Here is a 22,232-nt window from a genome sequence, read left to right as displayed (position 1 = left end):
AGAATCTTATAATATTCTTTTAAAGATTTTTTTGTACATTATAACAACTTTGTTATTAGGGCTAATGCATATGTGATGATACTATGTTTTATAATTTTATAAATCTTTAATTATTTTATTATTATTTCATTTATTAACCTGCTTAGTATTCTACATATCTATAATAACTTTGACCAATATACCATCTATAAATAGAATATATACGAAATCGTTTTCGCGTACGTACCAGTTTACACCATACGTGGAGTCGCACTGATTTTCTGGCCGACGAACTGCTGTGACGACCGACGAGCCAGCAGGCGGCACGGCCCATCACATTCGTTTCTTGCCTGCTTGCTTTCGGATCATGGACAGAGTGCCAAGCACGGATGGTTACACACCGAGAGAAAATAAAACGACCATTTAGAGTACTACTAGTCTGCTTCTGGGGGCAGCAGTAGCTGTGTTTTGAGTTTAGAAGTGACTGTATGGTTGGAAAGATGAACTATAGTGCCATCTATTTCCGCCGTTTCTGCTCGGTTTCTTCTCGGCCATGGCTCTTTATTGGACTGGGCAACCCCGGCGAAAAATACCAGGGAACGCGACATAACGTATGTTCAAAGGTATTAGATTTCATTTTCCAATTCGATTACTTTGTGATGTTGTCGACGAATTCAGGTTGGTTTTGATATGATTGACGCATTTTCGGAGTCGCTCGGTGTTCCGATGGACAGACTGCATTGCAAGGCTCTATTTGGGCAAGGTCTCTATTCACTTTTCTGTCTTTTATTTGGTTCTATTCGTTTGAACGCGTAATCCTTGATTTGAGCGGTAATAGATTTTTCCTTGTCCAGCATTGGTGGATGGTACTCCGGTTTTTCTGGCGAAGCCGCAGACATATATGAACCTTAGTGGTGAATCGGTATTCTGATCTTTCAGTTTTTGTCTCAGTTTGATATTTTAAATTGAACTTGGAGGAATTTTTTTATGGTCTTGAGAGATTAGGATGTACTTCTAAGAGACATTTATGTTTTCGAGTTGTTTGTATACTATGAAAATATAGACGAGTAAAAGTCACAAGGTGTCCAAGCCACAACATTGTTGGTTGTGAGAAGTGAGAAGAGCTGATAGAGCTTAGAAAACCAGGTAGGAGAATTGAAATTCAAGAAATTTTGCTACCAACAACTGATTTTGTTGTTTTATGAGCTCTCGTTCATCCATAGTACATGGATGATAGACATTAATTTTCTGACTGATGCTTACAAAGGAACCGTAGTATTCTGTAACAATCTTATTTCCTCTTTTCAACCCAAAGAAATCTGTATACAACTCATACACTCGTGAAAGATTCTCTTGAGCATATAAAGATTCCAAAGACACCCACATAGCCTTGACAATCTCAAAATTCATGACCTGGTTATGGAGAGTAGAATTTATATTGTTGACAATCTACGTTATAGCCTGACTATCTTTTGCTTCCCAATCATCATCAGTGGGAATGGGGGGATCATCCCTAATGGATTTCGTCTTCTTTCTGGCCGTCAAGTACATCCTAACTGATTTAACCTAATTAAGATAATTTGAGCCATTCAACTTTTTAGAAGTAATAGTAATAATGTCCTTCCCATCATAACCTAAAAATTCTTTAGATGGAGTATATACCTCACCAGAATCAACGATATTGCTTGTATAGAATCACAAATCTGTTCAATTTTACTTTCCAAAGTACTTCTTATAAGCCAACTATGTGGGCCCCACCATGCAAAATTAGGGCTAGGGCAAATAATGTGATGTGTGCATTTCAATCTTCAATAATCATAACACAAATCTCAAATTTCCCAGAACCATCAATTAGGGCTGATGTTAGCCTAAACCAAGATGATGCAGGCAAGAGAAAAAGGGTAGGTGGTGCACATCCCAAGACAAGCATAAAAGACCCTTTTTAGGGCAGTTAAATCATAGAAAACTGCTCTAGGAACAGTAGAACCAGTAACCCAATGGTTATGGCAGAAGAAAAAGATGAAAAATTGAGTTTTTTTACCAACTAGTAACCGAAAGATCTGAGAAAATCCTTCTTTTAGGTGACCATCTTCTTCAAAGGATGATGAATACTGATAAAAAGCCTTACCAGATGTGATCTACCACTCTGATACCATGTAAAAAGTAAGAGTATAGGGAAAAGTGAAGAGAGAATGAGAGAGAAAGAGAAAGGCTCAAGAATGAGCTGCCCAACCTATTTAATTAAGTGGGTCTTGCTGAATTAAAAAAAAATGCCCTTCACTTAGTGAAACCCTAATCTTCTTATATCTCCTATTCTATATGTCCTATATACATGAAACTTGGACTGTAGACATAATTCAACATACAAAACAGGATTATATAAGAATATGAATTTGAGGATAAGGTGAAATGACCAAAATGCCTCTGGGCTGGTTTTTCAACAAAACTTTTACCTAGAATAGCTATTTGGTATTTGAGTATGCTTCCCTAAAATCTGCAAGTTACTTGTCCTAAAGCTTCTATTTCAGCAAGCTTGAAGTAGGAAAATGCAACTTAGAGAAACTCTCCGATTTAGGATGTTCTATTCTTGGAACTTGTCCTAAAATAGGAAATCTGGGCCTTTTTAATTGAATTTTTTCTTCCATCTTATTCACAAACATGAATGGCTTTGGGGTGTTCTCTTATCGTTAGATATTCTTCAAGTAGATCTTCTATTTTGAATGAACTGCATCACTGGCCTGTTTTAGCAGAGGGTACAGTTAGAAGCAAAAACAATAATCAAATATCCTGACAGAATAACTAAAATACATTACAGTTAAGGAATAGTCCCACATGGATTAGTGAGTACAAAGATCTTGAGTTTATTAGTTGGGAAAGAGGTTTCCTAAGTTGGTTAGTCATTTTGGGATGGGCCTTGGACCCTACTTCATATTGTATTAGAGCAAGTATTCATATGTGGGCCTACACTTAAACTATCCACTTGTAGAACCACAAAAAAAGGGTTTACACCTAAACTACCCACAAAAGAAGGCCTACACCTAAACTATCCACTCGTAGAGCCACAAAAGAGGGCCTACACCTAAAACTATCTACTTGTAGCGCCACAAAAGAGGACTTACACCTAAAACTATCCACTTGTAGAGCCACAAAAGAGGACCTACACCTAAAACTATCCACTTGTAGAGCCACAAAAGAGGGCTTACACCTAAATTATCCACTTATAGAGCCACAAAAGAGGGCCTACACGTGAAGGAGAGTGTTAAGGAATAGTCCCACATAGATTAGTGAGTACCAAGGTCTTAAGTTTATTAGTTGGGAAAGACGTTTCCTAAGTTGGCTAGTTATTTTGGGATGGGCCTTGGACCCAACTTCACACAACTCTTGACTAGAAAATAAACATACAACTATAGATTAAGGACAACAAGGTCTGAAAGGTTAATGCTATCATTAGCAAGCTTATCAGCTGCAACTTCAATAGTCAAGGGGGGCGGGGGGAGGTGAAATTGGGCTTTGGCAATTCTAAGGTCATTGAGAAGGGAAGGGAATGAGTCACTTTCAATTATCGGGGGGAGGGGGGGTTTCAGCTGTGATAGAATCCTGATGTCCTCAAGGATTAACGTAAGAGAGGATCATAGCACCACGGTTCCAGAAAGTACCTCCAATACTAGTCAGGCCAGGGTTGTTATAGGAGCTAATGCTAAAGTTCACCTTAATGACTTTAAGGTTAGGTGGGACCAAGTTCCTGATGGACTTGATGTGGCAGTGATTGCTGCCCAGTTCTCTCTGATGTATGAACTGTGGTGCGCCATAAATTCCTTTCGTGGCTACCCGGTAGAGAACATGGTGATGAATTTTCTTCTTGACAATCCCAGTGCCACACTTGTATGATTAAAAACTCTGTTATTACTTGGCTTTGCTATGAATGAAATTCGCTTTGCTTAAAAAGAAAAAAGTAAAAGCTCTGTTATTCCTTTCAGAACAAATGCACAGTGAAAAAGAATTAAACGTAAGAGCTCAAACCAAATGACCAGTCCGCCAGAGGATTTTCCCAAGAGTAGGTAGAAGCAGTAATGTATTCCAATGGATAAACATGTTAAAGGAAGAAGGGATGCAAGGCAGAATGTCGAAGAGGTGAAAAGCACTTGTCCAAATCTATAAGCAAATTGTGAAAACAGGAATATGTGGTCCACTGATTCAACTTCAAAGGGAGTTAACAATAACTGTACCCCTTCCATCCCAGTTGGATGGTAGGTTCACAGTGAAAAAGAATTAGACGTCAGTGCTCAAATAAAAAAATGAAGATGTCAATAACATAAACTGTAACCATTCTTGGTCTTTTACCTTGTTTAACTCTTCCTTAAATATAGGATAATTTATTGGCTTCTGTGGAGTTGACCTTTTGTTGTTGGCCTCAACATTAGGTCTAATCTTAGCCAGCATCTGGTGTGGCTTCATATGGTTTGTCTTTTCCAATTATCATCAATGAGGCTCATCTCATTGAACTATAAAACACACTAGGGACGGCTGTCTTAATTAAACAATATACACTGCAGCAGTTACTTGAGAGGATTCTGTAGCAGAAAGTTTGATATGCATATTGATATGATTGGTTTGCCTTGAAGCTTAACTGCATTTGCACTCATTTCTGAACTTTCCATCCTTTGAATCTGTATATCTACTGAGCCATTCACATGATCTTTTACAAATGGTGGCTTGCGGAATTATTGTTTGATGTTTGTGTACTTGGCTTGGCTAACCACAGGCTGGACCCCTTGCGGCATATTATATGCTACCACTTAATCGTGTGGTCTTGGTACTTTTCTTCCTTTTATTACAACTTATTCATTTATTTGGATATTTCACTGCATTGACGAATCTTGCTTTTTACCTTTTATTTCTTTCGGATGTGTTGTACTTTCAGATTTTTGATGACCTGAACTTGCCATGTGGGGTGCTTCGCCTTCATCCTGGAGGAGGACATGGGGGTCATAATGGGTATGGGTGAAAATTTATTCTGTTTCTTTTCTGGATCCCTGCTTTGGACTATGTGTGAAAATCATTGCCAACTGAGAATCCATTTCCATTTTCATGTGCCACTAAATCTCTCATTTTTTTGTTGGATCTCTGTGCTTTAAAGACTATAATTTTCCATGTCTTATCTGAGCTAATTAGTTAACCATAATAGCCCATTAGCTTCTTTGAATAATGATATCTGTTCCTTTTATAACTTGATTGCTCTAAGGAAGTCCTTTAAATGTCTTAGGATTGGAGTTTAGGACTAGACGATCTGTTCCAACTGGAGTAGTACTTGCAATCTCATAGTGATGATTGTAAGTCATTTGCCATTTGAAATTGGATAACAACAACTTGGATTAAGTTGGGTGCTCTGCTGTATGTAGCAATGAGGTTTGCCTCAAAATTGAAGTTTTCGAAGGGTTGTTTGGATTCTGGGATTATAGTTGTTAATTTGGATCTTAATTTGACTTGTGGTGCAATTAAATACAATCAGGACTTTCTCTTCTCTTGAAAAAGAACCTTGTAGTTATCCTGACCTAAGAATCTTGATCTTTAGGCAATTTAGACAAGCTTGGGTGGCTAAGAGGTCATGTTTCATCGAGTAAAGAATGAAAATTGGTGGGGATTGACTTGCACACAAAGGGAATGAGTAAGAAAAAAATTGGTAGGTACACTCAATTTTAACATGGTTTGGCATGATAGGCCTACATCCAGCCAGGAGAGAAATCATCGTTCAAGTTCTTCCTTTCTATCTTATTTTTACGTCTTACCAAAGACCATTAATAGGAAACCCAAAACCTGACTTGATGCAAAATTACAACTTTACCCCTACCCTGTGAGGGGCTCAAATTTGACCCAATTACACTTGCAGCAAATGCACAGAACATCAGCATGTATAAATCAGAATAGAAGATAAAACCTAACAATCTCCACCTTGGTTTGGATTCTTTAAGCCACCCAGAAGATATACATAGTTGAAGTTGATCCTGCGAACGCTTTGTTTCCTCTGTCAAGTGCGCCATTTTCCAACTAGCATGTCATCCACCAATAAGTATCCATATCTTCACTTTGATGTTGACAACATCCAGCTTCAGGTTAATATTCACATCTCCATTGAGGTGTTTGCACCCCCCAATCTGGGGTGCTACATATCTGCACCTCCACCAAGGTGCTTGCTCCTCAAATCCAGGATGCTTCATTTCCACACCTTCACCCTAAGTGCCAACATCCAAACCTAGTATGCTCCGTATCTGCACCTCAATGCAAGTGCATGTACTTCCATCTGAAGTGCCAATGATTGTGCCTCATCTTGGGTGGCTATATTCTTGCCTCTGCCTGCCCACACCACCATTTGGAGTGCTTGTGGTTGTGGCATGCCTTGGTACTCTTAGCTCCACATGGTGTGCTTGTTTTGCACCACACCCTAGATCTTGCAGCTTCACTTGAAGCATCTGTGCTCACACTTTGACCAAAGGTGATTGCACTCTTATCCAGAGTGCCCACATCCTATAGTGTCTTGTGCGTCTCACCCGTGCATGAATATATGCGGCTTCACCTCTCTTGCTATTGTAACCATACTAGATGTGAAATTGAGTGAAATAGAGTGGAGAGAGAGAGAGAGAGAGATGAAGAGGGAGAAGAAGAGAGACTAGAATTGAAGGAGGTGTGATTCTCTTTCTCTCTTTGAATGGTTCCTCCCACTTTTCTCCCTCTCTTGGACATTCTCAAGACTGTCTCAGGTAGGTTTGTGTTGTGGAAAAGTTGATTTTACCTTTCACTACAAATATTGAAATTTTACTTAAATTTGTTGCTTCTTTAGATGGCATAAGTGCACGATTTGTCTGACAGTGGTTTTGACCAAGATTTTGTGTTTCAATTAGTTATGTGGGAAAAATTGCAATACAATTAGCAGTGTGTGGCTATTCTGGCTGTCCAAGACAAAAATGTTCTTGAAATGTAAAGATAGTGAGCAAACCATGTTTATCCCATGTTACCATGTGAAAACAGTGATGATTGAGCAATCTTTGGTGTCAGCAGTTTTTTGATTTTGCAATATTTTTGCATTTTTTTTGTATCTTCTGCACTTAATTTTAGAATTTGTTTCTTGGCAACACCTTTAAAATATGTACTTCATCTTGACGTGATACAATTTTCTCTACCACAGAGAAATGGAAGTACATACGAGCTTCCATTTGTTGGGTAAAAGCTTACCATTCTCCTTCAGTATTCTAGTTTAATATCTATAGTTTTGTCTGTGGATTGTGCTGCACTTTCTTAATTGAAAAAAAATTAAAAGAAAGTCATCTGATTATGCCTTTTTTTTTTTTCTTTCGGTAGGCTGAAGAGTGTGATTTCCAATTTTCGAGGAAACAGAGAATTTCCTCGACTAAGAATTGGTTTGTCTTTTACCTTTTCCAGGGGAAAAAATCCAAGAATTGGATTTTTATAGCTCCTTGGTTTTTTATTCTTTTACTGCTGTGCTATTTGCTTTTAATGACGGTAAGGTGTTTGGTATCACTTGTCAAGGTATTGGAAGACCTCCTGGCCAGATGGATCCCAAGGCGTTTTTGCTGCAGAAGTTCAATGGTACTGCTCGAGGGCAGGTAATTTTGTGGTGTTATTACTTTCCCTTTCAAGAACATTAATGTGGCTCTGAAGCCACTTGGAATTACGGAATATTTGTATGGGTGGAAAACCACTTTTCTGTTTTTGTTTTTTAATTTTGACACTTTTTTTTAGCACATCACATGGCATTTAAGTGGGCCTATGGATGACAAGGATAAATATGCTAGAACTATGATGTCTAGAAATTAGAAATTCTATGTTTATAAATAGTTCACTGAAGTGCGATGCTTCTTATCAGCCAGATGCTCCTTATAGTATTCATATTTCAAGAGGGTTAACAGCTTACATATCTCTTTTCCCCCTTGTGCAGCCTAAATACTCTTGAATTATGGAACAACACTTGTATATCTCCTGGATTCAAATCAGTGCTGACATACCTATGTAAAATCACTACAATTACTTGCATACCCTGTCATTTAACTTTTAACTTAAGACATATGAAAAGACATAGCCACTCTCATAACCATATTGGGCTGTGAGTATAGTTTACATGAGACCAGGCTGGGTGTCTCAATATTAGGTCTTATATTGGAACTAAAACCTGATATGAGATGCCTATCAAGCTGTGTCAGATAAGATCCTGTTTTGACTGGGTAGGCTAATGGGGGTCAAATGTGTATTCACTGGTGTGATAAGTATGAAAAATCTAGAGAGAGAGAAAGAAGAGAGAAAAGAGGCACAAGTTCTGAATGAGCTGCGTTGGGGGTTGTGCACCCAATGCTATTTATTAGGTTTTTCAGTCATAAATCACAGAAATAACCATAAAATGTGCTGAGATTGGGCTTTGTAAGGGGGGCGACTATGCAATTAGCTTCCATTTTTTCCTGATAATGGAGAAAGGAAGTGGGGAAGTCACAATAAAGCTACTAGTCCAAATCAGAATTTTATGCAATGGGCTCTCAATAGGACCATGGGTCGAGGAAGAGCTCTGATTAAAGGTTCACTTGTTTCTCTCATCCCAAGGAAATCACATGACAGCAGAAATGGAAGCTTTCCAAGGTGCTGGCCAGTTACATGCAAATTGCAAGAAGAGCACTGAGCAATGAAGTCCAGAAACGAGGAAGGTGCACTCATCTGAAGTCAAATTTGCAGAAGTGGGCCCCACTCAGAAACCAAAGGGGCAGTGAAGCATCAAGTGATCCAATGTTTCCTTTACTGAATTACTGAACTTGCAAAGACAGATAACTATTGGGTAACCACTCCTTTGTAATTCGACACATGTCATCATTTTGTTGAGTGCGCTGTCCATAAGAAATGAAGTACTTATGGCCAATTCAACTTCCAAACCTGGGATACACTGGGTACAAGAGAGGTTTCCAAAAGGTGCTGATATGGTGAAGCGGTGGAGAAAACTGAAAAGGCCACAAGAATCCAAGGACCAAAATAGGTAACCTTGGTCATGCTCACTGATGTAGGAGGATTCAAAAAGGGAAAATAATTCAAGTGCTTCTGATTCTTCATCTTTCCTCAAGGCTCTTTTGAAGAGGAAGTTCCATGATGTTGAGCCCCCAACGCCCATAAAGTCCAAGATGGAGATGTCTTTGTCCCTCCCTAGATTCTATAGCCTTAGGTACTGATTCTTCAGGGCAGGATTATCCATGGCAAGTTGGGTCCAAGGCCCATCCCAAAATGACTAGCCTTCTTAGGAAACCTCTTTTCCAACTAATAAACTCAAGATCTTTGTACTCACTAATCCTTGTGGGACTATTCTTTAACACTCCCCCTCACGTGTAGACCATCTTTTGTGGCTCTACAAGTAGATAATTTAGGAGTAGGCAGTTTAGGTGTAGGCCCTCTTTTGTGGCTCTACAAGTGGATAGTTTTTAGGTGTAGGCCATCTTTTGTGACTCTACAAGTTTTTAGGTGTAGGCCCACATATGAGTACTGGCTCTGATACCATGTTAAATTACGTCCAAGGCCCTATCCCAAAAGGACTAGTCTCCTTAGTAAACCTCTTTCCCAACTAATAAACTCAAGATCTTTGTACTCACTAATCCATGTGGGACTATTCCTTAACAATCCATCTTTCACATGAAACCTTATGAAGCTGGAAGGTGCTGCTTGCATTCACAAATTGTTCTCGATATGCTTGAGGCTCTATACATGGTGCCTTCTGTGGCAGTCAACTTTGAATGCCATAGCCATACTTGCTATTGAGCACTTTCATCTAAAGAGAGCTCTTACAGGAGGCAAACCTGCATAATCACTTGGTTAGAAAAGAGATGTTAATTAACTTTAGCCTTTTGATGATCCCCTTGCTTTCCTTTTCTTGTAAACATCCTCCCATTTCACTAGGTGTAGTGAAACTTGTTAGCGGTACCCCACCGGAGGAATTTCCTTTTCTTGGCTTCCATTCTATCAATAACACTTGCTCTACTAGGTATTGTGTATTTGTGGGCAGAAATTTAATTACCTGCAAGTGTAAGAAGCAAAATGTAGTGCCTTGTTGCAGTGCAAAAGCAAAATATAGAGCAATGACTCACAACGTAAGTGAGCCAATGTAGGTCAACTCTGTTCTTTAAGAGTTGAACTTGTAGGTCACAAAACCCATTACCATGTTATGTATTGTGATAACCAGACAACTATTTTCATTTCAAGCAATCTGGTGTTTCATGAGCTAACAAAACATATAGAAGTTGATTGCCACTTCATTCAAGGGCTATGACGAGAAAAGAGTTGTTACTCCCCATATTTGGGCAAGTGATCAATTTGGTAATATGGTTACCAAAGCCTTGAGTAAGTATGAGTGTGAGATATTTTGTAACAAGTTGGGGCTTCTAGATATGTATTCCAACTTGAGGGTGAGTGTCAAAAATTAAGTACGGTATTTTGCTCATTTATATGTTATGTTTGAGCTTGTAGGAGTGTCAACATGATTGGGTGATTGCTAGAAGTCTATGGTTCAGATTTTATAATATTTTATTTATAATTTTTAAGATATGGAGTTTTGAGTTATAAAGGGGTATTTATGTAATTAGACTCAAAGACACTTAAGTGACGACTCAATAGAGGGGATTGATCTCTTTCCCAATTGAGTGCTGAATAGTGCATTCTTCTCTCCTTTTTCTAGTTTTCCTCATTTCTCTTTTTCTCCCAAAAACTTATATTTTTATGCCGCTTCTTAGTTAAGCTGATGGTGTCTGTACTGCATGAAGAACATCTGATCCATCTCACACATTCAATGAGCCCATCTGGATGTCACACAATGTGATTCCAATCTGATGGTAGTGACCATATGAATAGTGTCATATAAACATCTAGCCTGTGACGTTTAAAGTGCATTGTTTACATGACTTGCTTGGGATAGTCAGTTCATAATAATATTTTTAGACGTGAGCTATCTCTAGCTTGAGATTCATTGAAAGATATTGTCGATCAATTAAGTAAGAAAGACTACTACATAACAATTTGCTGGGGATAAGCATTTCTTGTAATGGGCAGTGCCATGAGTTTTTACCATGTATTTGCAATATTTCTTTTTCCTTCATATTTTATGTTTATTTCCAATTCCCATTATGTAGTCTCGTAAATTATCAGTGTAATGTGTCTGACTAATGAGGTTGTTTATTTTGATAGATTGATGCTGCTTTGCGTGAAGGTGTTGGAATATTGAAGTCTCTTGTATCAAAAGGTTTCACAGAGAGTGCCAATTGCTTCAATAGGCAGCAGAAGTACAAGCATTTACGAGTACAAACAATGGAAATTTGAAGTTACAGAATATTCTGTCCTATCTCAAGGCTGCTAAAGTAAGCATGGGATTTTTCGTGTCCTCTCTCCTCCTTTCTCTCCCTCCCATGTCATTAATTTAGTTATATTATCATTTGGCATGGTATTATAGTCAAGAAAGTGTGAACGAGAGTATCCCAGCTTACCATTGTTAGACATTTGGATCCTGATACCATTCTTGCAATGCTTTATATTTTAGTGTTTATTGGGGGAAATGCGTGGGATAGGAGATTGGAGGTGAGATAGGATATTGTGTTTGATAAATGACTGACTTGCTTCAAGGGAAGTTGGCCTCCTAGACCTGTAGGTCTATTTATTGTTGGAGAAAATCAATATGCTCCCTCTTAGTGCATCTATCATTATTATTTGTAGACTTCAGTATATTGTTGATCCCTGAAATGTTTGATATCCAACCCACCATATGACTCAATATCTCTTTTACCAAAAACTATTTAAAAATTGATACCATTCATTCCTCAGATTTTATTTGAAAGACCAGAGGACCTTATTCCATCCAATATGTTTTGATCAAAGTTGGGTAATTAGACCATACTGTAAACATCCTAGACAGGTGGGTTGCACCCATAAAGAGTTCCATACAATGTCATATACTCTTCTTTTTTAACTTCCACTAGACAAATCAGCTGCCTCTATCTGATAACTTGTAAGGGTACACTCCTGACTGATGCCTTGAGCATTATAATTTTTTTTTAGAAAAACAACACTAAGAGTGATGCTTTCTTACCAACAAAACCTTGTTGAGGAGAAAGAAGTCTTATAGGATATACTTTGAAGCCTCCTGCTATGTGCTGCTGACCTGTTATATTGGTTCACACGCTTCTTTTTTAATAACAATGAGAATAAGGATTCCATTAAGAGGACTCCTGGAGTGAATAGTAAAAATATAAGGCAAATAAAATGAAATGGAAGAGTTGTGGCAGCACTCCAGAGGGAAGAGCCAACCCAAATTAGATAGGAAAAGAGGTTCTCTCCAGCCCTTCTCTAAGCATGGTTTCAGCAAAGCTGTTGGCTCTTCTCAGAGCTTGCTACCAAAAACATCCAGATTTGTACATAAATTCTCAACTTCGTCTATGTATGTTAAGAAACATTTTTTTCGGGGGGGGGGGGGGGGGGGGGGGGGTTCAGAAGGGCCCTTACCTCCGTTGTAGTAGCATCCCTAAAACTGAAAGCAGCAGAGAGAACAAGAAGGATATTACTACTTGTGGAGTCTTTCATCATGCCACCCCCTTCAGTTGGACCCTGGTTGCCCCTAGAGCTCTCATGAAAGTTAACTTTTAGCTTACTCCCATGAGGAGGATCCCATGAACAAGGTTGGGATGGTGCAGTCCAAGGAGTAGATGATCTGCTTTTAGTTTTACCTGATGAAAACCCTGGTGAGGTGCGAGGTCACGCCCTTCAAATTGTTTCCCTAGAAAAGGACATAGTGGATGGATGTCTTAATAACACCCCTCATGGGCTTTTGATTACCTTCAAAATGTCCGCTATTTCTTTCATTCCAATTTTCCAAATAATTGTAGTAAAAGAGAGCAGCCAAGGATTCTTTCCGGTTTTTCCTCTTGGTGAAAAGCCAATTTGCTGTAGAGGGAGTAGAGTGGGGAGGGCTAACTAACTAACCAACAACAAATTTAAGGGAAACTTGGGAACAAGTAACGCTGATTGAGGAGACAGAAAAGAAGCAAGAGTAACATTGCCTATTCCTTGAACAAGAGAGGTAGAATTATTCGCAAGATTAACATGTTTGATATATAAAGACTCTTTCAAATCGGAAAACAATGATGACATACTTGACATGTGTCTGGAGGCTCCTGAGTCAAGAACCCAGGATGGTGACGAGTGAACATGATAAGCTGCCATACCTAAGTCAACACTGGTAGAACTAGGAATTGGGATGGAAGCATGAGCTACAAATATTGAGGTCAAGGCAATAGAGATCAAAGCCATGCCCTGAGCAATCTGCTGCTAATGTTGTATCAATTGCTGCATCTCATCTGGAGCATCCGGTTTAACCGATATAGAAGATTCTAAACTCCCACTTCCACTATCAGGAGTTGTAGAATTAGCCCATGCTGACTTCTCAAACTTAACTCAACATTTGTTAGAATAATGATTATTTCTGCTACAATGAACACACTTCATTTTTAACTTACCATCACCATGTCTTCTACCTCGGCCTCTATCTCTACCTCTACCTCTAGAGGAATCTGTAGGAGCTGATGTAGTGTTGGAAGCATTAAGAACATTGGCTTCCATTATCTTACCTCCTTTACTTGCTTCAGGTACAATAGTCTTCTCAGCCCTTATAATACGATTAAAAGTGGTAGAGAGAGTAGGAATTTCATTTGAAGCTAACACTTGGGCTTTAAGAGCATAAAATTCAGCACTTAATTCATCCATTTTTTTGCAATAAGCAATTGACTTCGTTGTTTTCTCAACTCATTTTCATCCATAGTTATTAGATGATATACATTGATCTCCTGCCATATGCCGGTCAATGTACTGTAATACTTTGTAACAGTTCTATTTCCTCTTTTCAATCCAAAAAAATCTGTATACGGCTCATAAACCTAAGAGAGATTACTCTCTTGTGCATATAAAGATTCTAGAGACAGTCACATAGCCTTAGCTGTCTCACAGTTCATCACTGGTTTTCTCATAGTAGAATCAATACTATTGACAATCCAGGTCATAGCCTTACTGTCCTTTGCCTCCCAATCATCTTTTGGAGGCACTGGAGGATCATCTTGGATAAACTTCAATTTTTTTCTACCCTTCAAATACATCCTAACAAACTTAGCCCAATTAAGATTATTTGGCCCTGTCAATTTTTTAGAAGTGACCACGATGGTATCCTTTCCATCAAATCCAAAATTTTCTCTAGCCGGAGTGTAAACTTCTCCTGTCTCAGCCATAATATTGATATATAATCACAAAATAACTAATCTAAGCTTCCAGACAATTTCCAGATTTATCACCAAGGTAGGCCTCACCCACAAAATTTGGGTTAGGGCACAAAAATAGGATATGCGCACCTCAACAAGCCACTAACCAGCAATTCAAAGCTATCTCAACCAATTCAAAGCAGTATCAGGGCTCTTTGAAATTGCATCAGGTCAGAAAGTAAATTGGAGGAAGACCTCTCTCATTGGTTTTAATGTGAGCCCAGAAGACCTTGAAGAGATGGCAAACCTATTTGGATGCTCTACGGCTACGCTTCCAACGAAGTACCTTGGTCTTCCTCTGTTTCATGGGCGTATTTCCCAAAATCTGTGGATCCCAGTGGTTGAAAAGATTGAATCCAGGTTAGCCAGTTGGAAGGAGCGGTTACTTAGTAAGGCAGGCAGACTGATTCTCCTTAAATCTTGTATTGCTGGCTTTCCAAACTATGCACTATCTTTTCTGCCTTGCCCATCCTCAGTTTGCAAAGCCATAGATAAAATGAAAAGAAGATTTCTATGGAGAGGATCAAGTGACTCTTTTAAATATCATTTGGTCAAATGGAACGAAGTCTGCTTACCTAAAAGATTGGGAGGACTAGGGCTTCGGAAATCAAAAGAAATGAACAAAGCCTTAATGCTTAAATGGATTCGGAAATACAACACAAATACCTCCAATCTTTGAAAGGATATGGTTCGCGTCAAGTTGGGCTGGAATATGCCATGGTGGATGGCTGGGGGAAACCGGAGAGGACTGTCCTCAATATGGAGATCTATTTTTTTGCTTCTTCAAAACTTCTCATCAGCCTGTAGATTTTTTGTGGGTAATGGAAGATCTCTTAAATTCTGGGATGACTGGTGGACAGGTCAGGCACCTTTACGGAACTCTTTCAGCACTCTTTTCCTTCTCTCCACTCACAAGGAAATTACAGTTGCGGATGCTTTTGAGGGAGGGAATGTGAACCTACACCCCCGAAGGGGTTTAACTGACATGGAGGCCATGGAAGCCAGCAGCCTCTTAGATTCTTTGAATCATGTCAGAATTTGGCCTTCCAACGAAGACAAGCTCATTTGGTGGCCTGACAAAAGTGGGAAATTCTCAGTTGCTTCAGCATATGGATACATCAACGGTTGGGATCCGACGCAAAGGGAGCATGATATCAACTTCGTCTGGAACCTATGTGCCCCCCCTAAGGTAAAATTTTTCATGTGGAGTGCCTGTCAAAGTAAAATTCTCATGGCTGATGTGCGCAGAAGAAGAGGTCACCCATCTATAGACCCACTTTGCCCTTTCTGCCACAATGAAGATGAATCCACCAGTCATATTCTTCTTCAGTGCCAGTTCTCATGGACTGTGTGGACCTCTATTTTAAGCAAATTGGAGATTCAATTTTCTATTGTTGTCGACCTGATTAGCTTTTGCAAGTCGATCTTGGGATATTCCCTTCCTGGCCTCGGTAAATTGATTATCTCAGCTTGTGCTAGCTTCATTCCTTGGGGGCTTTGGAATGAACGGAATAGAAGGCGGTTTGATGCTAAAAGCGAATCTGCGGATAGAATTGTTGATAGAGTGATAGGGCAGATATCAACCTGGTTATTCACAAAAAAACCCTTCTCCTCTTTCAAAGGCACTGACATTCGACACAATTGGAGCAATTTGGCGAGGATGCACATCGGAGCTAAAAGCCCAGCTATGCAGGAATGGACCCCTCCGGAAACTGGCTACCTAAAACTAAATTTTGATGGATCTTCTCTTGGAAATCCCGGGATAGCGGGATTTGGGGGTGTCATTTCAGACTCAACTGGGAATCAATGCTTTTCCTATGCTGGTCCTTTAGGCATATCCGACTCAATGTTAGCGGAATTACATGGCCTTCTTAATGGATTGCGGGTGTTCAAAGACAAATGTAGTGGGCCCATTCACATCGAAGGAGATTCCAAGGTGGTGATTGGTTGGTGCCAGCGCAATTATTCTCCCCCATGGAGGCATTGGGATGTATTCCAGGAGATCTTGGATATTGTTTCTTCCTTTTCTTGTATTTGGTCTCACATTCCGAGATCTGCTAATTCGGCAGCAGATGTGCTTGCCAAGGAGGGAGCTTTCCTGCAATCTCTCGTTGTTAAGGATTTGCGCCCTCCGCTTTTGTAGTTTTGTTTTTCTCTTCCTTTTTTAATAAAATTACATCTTCATCAAAAAAAAAAAAAATCAATTGGGTGTTGATGCAGGCATCCAACACATGGTTAATTGACACAGATTTCAAAAAACCCAATTAGGACAATTAAAGCATAGAGAATCCTCCAGTGATTCATAAAGACCAGTAATCCTAAGGTTATGTCAGAGAAAAGAAGAAAAAGCTTAATTTTGATAAACCAACATAAAAAACCTGTAGATTTTCTCCTTCCAGTAGGTCGTCATCCTCAAAATTGACAAAAAATTGCAGTAGAATGCTCCCAGCAATGATCTATTGCTCTGATACCATGTAAAAATCAAGATTTGGTTGAAAGAAGAGGAGAAAATTGAGAGAAACAAGGGAAAGAGAAGGAGATTTCTCTGGAGAGCTTGAAAAGGCTTCGTTAGAAATCTTGCACAAATTCCCAGACCTCTTAAATAATTGTTTTGAGTTACAAATTACAAAAATGCTCCCATACAATTAATAAATCTTAATCTCCTTACATCTCCCTAACTACACATCCTATATACACGAAAATTTAACCACTGACATAATTTAACATGCATAATAAGATTACATAAAGAAAATTAACCACAGAGATGGTTAATTGACCAAAATACCCCTGGATATATTTTCTAACATGGACAATCTGGGGTCGAAAGAATTCATGGAGCAAAACCTCTATATCAAGCTTCTGGGCTGGGGTAGTTGATGTGGCTCACTTGTCTTGCTTGTATTCCTAGGGTGTTATGGCTGGAGAGAAATCAAATGCACTCTTAGCAGACTTCATCTTGAGTTTCTCTAGTAAAGGGCAGCATATGGTTACTTAGTTATGTTCTCTTGAAGAATTGAAGGACTTCTCTCGGGGAGAGGGGGGATGTCAGACTTATTTGGAACTTAGTGGCTCATCTAGCAGTGATAAGACAACTTTCTATGGTGCTCTGTGCTCCTCATATGCCCAGGCTGCTCATTTGAGAATCCTGGTCGAGCTAGGTTGATTATTTGTTTCATTGCTATGATGGACCAGTTATTGTCTATTGCAGGTCCTTTGGGCATCACTAATTCTACTAGTGCTGAGATTCATGCCTTTCTTCAGGAGCTTTGAATTTACTTCTCAGGAGTCCAAGAGCCTTTCTTGGTGGAAGGAGAGTCCAAATCAGTTATTTCTTGGTGCTCAGATGGTGCAGTTCCTCCTTGATGCTAATGTTTGTGACTTGGGCCTTTGGCTCAATTGTCACATGGGGGGATTGTTTCTTGTCTTGGTTCAAGTCTCACTTAGGGATAAGGTGTGTGTATGTGTTTAATCTATATTTAAAAAAAAATGCAAAGTCCAAAGATTGCCTTGATTTCATGATAGTGAATGGTTTGTCTTGATTATTTTATCTCAAAGTTGAGATCTAAAAGTACGCAAATGATTTGTCACTTTGCTGCAAAAATCTCTATAAAATTGGAGAAACAAAATGAGGGTTGGACAAAATATTTATAAAATGCTTAAATAGGTGAACTTCAAATATAGATTTTATTTATCAGAATGTTGTTCACAGCCTTGAAATAATTCTCGAGTATTACACAAAACTAAGGTGAATGTGTCTGTATCTTCAACATACCCTTGCATAAGTTTCAATTCAATGTGAGGCTAATTTTCCCATAGAAAAGTTCTGAAGGTATTAATCAGAGCTGATTATCTTTCTCAAAAAAATAAAATAAAATAAAAATCAGAGCTGATTGTGGTGAATAACCAGTTAGGAGAAGCATGTTCACAATTCAAAGAAGACAAAAAGGTATGTCTCAATGAATTAATTGATTTGAAAGAGTGAGAATTGGAACTACACTACCATTTGGAGGCACCTCGCACCTTCATGCATTTGACCTTGGAGCAGTGAATCACAGATATCATCTTATGTAACCCAGGAAGAATTTTCCTTTTCCTCTTTTTTTGTTGTTGTTGAATACTGTGGTCTAGATATAAAATATCTTGTCAAATGTTACAATTGTTTGCGTTTTGCATAGAGGGTGAGTTTAATTCATTCCATAGTGATTATCCTCACCAGGAGAGAATTATTCAGCATTTAGAAAAGGCCAACCTTGGCAAGCATTGACATAGAGCAGCTTGTTGAAGATTTTACGAGATTCATGTAACATTCTGAGCGTGGACATTCTGACATAGAGCAGGTGCTTAAGAAAAATGGAGAAGGTTGTAGAAAGATGCATAAGTACATATTATTACATTCCTATTAGTTTAGGAGGATATTTTTGACATAGTTGGCCCTGGACCGTCCTCAAACTTTGTCAGGACATGTTTACGCAGGTACTTTCTGTGCTCAAAAGTAAGTATTTTAAGTCAACCCTGGAACAGTAAGATTTTTTTCGTTTTCATTAGTGAGAGTTAGGATATGACTCTCTTCTGTAACCATGACAAAAAGTATCCATGTGTGAAGGACAATTTCAATTTCAGTGAATAGTTTTATTAAAAGCTCTTTGGTTACACGGCTTGCTTTCTTTAAATATTACCATGTCTGCTATCCTTTTATCTAAGAATTGAATATATTCTTAATTTTCAGGTCTTTTTCTCAGCTATCCTTTCAACTTATTGTTGTTCACCTCCACTATCACACATGGTTTCATCTTGAACTCGTAGTAAGCAGCCTCGAATTCACTGCAATTGCTTCTCAAATGTTTATATAGTTACCTATCTGCTGGTACAAGATATCTGTTGATTTGGAAAGGGAAGAAAAATTGTGTTGTTTCCTTTTGTAACAGCATACCAAAATTCGGCTGAGTGCAAAACCTTTCACGCAAATGCTAATACTACCATGAGAAGCAGGCTGTGGCTTTAGGAGTTGTTACAAAAAAGCCATGCAGGGAGGAGTTACGTCATAACAAAAAAGCCTGGTCCATGGTGGTTCTGCCATGCATGCAGGACCAACATGTGTGTAGGATAGACAAAAGTTCCAATGTGGTATATGCTATCCTGTTGGTCCTCCTGCATGTAGGCCCGTGTTTCGGGGTTGGTTGCTTCGACCCCACTAATGTTTGTTGAAAATTTGAAAAATAGAAATATTTTACTGATTTGTTGTAATTTGAATACAATGGACTTCTATTTATGATAGAAGAAACAAATAGAATTCAATTACAATTAAATTATCTTTGTGCCAGTTGTACCTAAAGTCAAACATTAAAAGATACTTTCAAGAACAATTACACAATTAAACTTAAATAGAAAACTAACATAACTAAAACACTTTTGTGAGATATCTACCCATGAGATTGATATAAAATTTTGCCAAAATACTGTTTGTGAGACTTCTTTATGTGGTAGGTATGTAAGACTCTCCCATACTTGCTCTTCAATACTCCCTCTCAAGTTGGAGTTTATAACTTTAGCTTACAAGAAAAAAATATTTTTTGTCTTTAATTTCTTTTGTTGAAAAAATTCTTTATAGATGTGAAATCTTCTTTTTTTGTTCTTCCTCTTTCTTAAATATTTTGGTCACATAAAAATTACCATATGTGGAATAAAATACATTTTTTTGTACTTCTTCTTCTACTTCTCCCCTTTAAGCTAGGGATAAAGAGGACATAAAGGCCTAACTTAGATAAGACACAATATAGGAGAAGAAAACCACTCCTAGTTGTACGACAAAACTCCATATATTAGTCAAAACAGTTATAGTTTGAAACACATTCCACTCAATTGCAAAGAGACTACTTAGTTTTTTAGGGTATTTCAAACACAAATCGAGTTTTGGGTGAAGAATAAAAGATTTTACTCGAGTTGGATGTTGGGTGCATTTTTGTAATTTTTTAGGTAGTGGCTCTGAGCGTTGTTTTGAAGTAATGAAAAAAAAAATGATAAATTGAAGACATACAAGAGAAAAACAACTTTAACTAAAATGAGATGACTATGTAATACTCAAGTTTCCAAACGAATATAAAATGTGATTTTTTTTTTTTTACAGAAAAAATAAGGGTGTTTGTGATGGTAGAACTATAAAAAATAACTTAGAAAACCAGTTTGGCCAAGTATGATCCCAAAGAAATTCTTTGGGGATGAACATATTTTTTAGAGATGACGATGCTGAAGATCCACAACTAAGTAATAAAAATACAAAAGATTGAGAGCAACTCACAAGATACCACTTACTTTGAATGAGTACATCTTAGGGTGATTAAGTTTGACCAAAACTCTTTGATTAGAAGAAAAAAATTGTCTAAAAAACAAGGACTCTAGGAGAAAAGGGAACTTAATTCACGTTAATGCATGTAGTGATAATAGGAGAGAAAATGCGAAAAGGGAAGATTTTCTATAGAATTGACCTCTGATATCTGATATTGTTGTCTCCCAAAATATAGCTTAGAATCACAAATGGTTTATTGTTGAAAAAACTATACTCAAAGAGCTTTAATTTGATACCCAATTTTGCATAAAAAAATTCTTCGATTTATTATGACCACTTGATTTGCTTTGTTCTATAGCTTGACCCCTTGTTCTGTAGCATGACCCCTTGTTGACTCTAATAAGAATATCTTCTTACATATAAATCAGATTGACATAAAAGTCACTTCTTTTGAAACTAGATTTCGATATCTTTCATTCAAGTATAACTTTTTTCATGAAATATATTTCTTTTGAGAGAAAAAATCTAATAGATTTTGGACTCTGCAATTTGGTTGAACTAAGTACTCTTCCTTCTTCGGCCAATATAACCATTGGCTATTCTAATATTGATATCTCACTCTAGAAAACTCAGATCAAGAATTGGTTTGATAAGTTATGAAATAGACTAAAAATATTTTGTTTGACATATAATCGTCCATGTAAAGTGTTGTTCTTAATGACATTAAACACCTTGAAAATTGAAGCTTTTTACTGTTGCTCAAACCTCTCTTATTATCTGATCTTTGCTATTTCAAATATTGATTTATCTTTGTAGAAACTTGTGATTACCAAAATTCTTTTTGCATTTGAAAACTAGACTCTTTCTGTCAATATAGAATTTGAACTATGAAAAGATTAGTATGGAGGTGTGAATGCCAAAGAAAGAATAGGTGCTGGGACAAGAAAGGAAGAAAAAGGTAAAATACGAAACTAAACTACTAGAGACGAAAAATCATAAAAAGGATCACATTTTCTCTGTGGGTTGACCGAGTCAAGTCACAGAACCCGCTCTGATATCATGTTGAATTTTTTTAAAAAAAAACTAATTCATTAACTTGTTGTAATTTGAGTATAATGAACCTTTATTTATAATAGAGGAAACAAGTAGAATCCAATTATAACTAAATTACCTTTGTCCCAGTTACACTCAAAGTCAAACACTAAAATATAAACCCTAGAACATTTAAATAACCGAACATGAAAGGAAGACTTAAGATAATTAAAATACATTTTAATTGAAACACTTCTGTGAGACATCCTCCAATGAGACTTCTGTAAGATTCTGCCATATTAGGTACTGCTTTGTGAGACTTTTTTCTTTGAGAGTCATGTAAGACTCTTCCATACCTATTATTCAACAGTGTGCATTGTTATGCACATGTTGTGCCCCTCAAACATTTGGGCATCTTGCTATTGCTTGTGAATGCCAACCTTGATGGGCTGTTGGGTGGTAAGGGTTGTTCCTGTGTGACCAACAGTGCTCATATCACTTAAAATTATCGGGTATTGGCTAATATATATTGACTTTTGGGCTGGATATAAGTTATATCCGTGTTGAGCTTTGGCTTTGTAATCCCTCTAAAAATACTAGTGTCGGATGTT

General features: G+C 37.9%; 1 protein-coding gene across 1 annotated transcript; it reads left to right on the top strand.

Moving 5' to 3' along the window:
- The first annotated feature begins 285 nt into the window (after window positions 1-285).
- LOC137937103 (peptidyl-tRNA hydrolase, mitochondrial) lies at window positions 286-19,548 on the top strand. Its single transcript, XM_068782166.1, has 9 exons — window positions 286-590; window positions 658-742; window positions 834-901; window positions 4,742-4,792; window positions 4,901-4,974; window positions 7,333-7,391; window positions 7,522-7,598; window positions 11,197-11,366; window positions 19,033-19,548. Exons 1-8 carry the CDS (start codon window positions 468-470, stop codon window positions 11,326-11,328), a joined length of 669 nt encoding a protein of 222 aa, XP_068638267.1. The 5' UTR covers window positions 286-467; the 3' UTR covers window positions 11,329-11,366; window positions 19,033-19,548.
- Window positions 19,549-22,232: the final 2,684 nt, after the last annotated feature.

The sequence above is a fragment of the Aristolochia californica genome, unplaced genomic scaffold (genome assembly GCF_029961685.1).
Source record: "Aristolochia californica isolate CCGP_79_NKW_82.1479 unplaced genomic scaffold, dmAriCali1.0.hap1 SCAF_7, whole genome shotgun sequence".
NCBI lineage: Eukaryota > Viridiplantae > Streptophyta > Magnoliopsida > Piperales > Aristolochiaceae > Aristolochia > Aristolochia californica.
The sequence above is the reverse complement of the archived record's forward strand: the minus strand, read 5'-3'. Positions and strand labels throughout refer to the sequence as shown.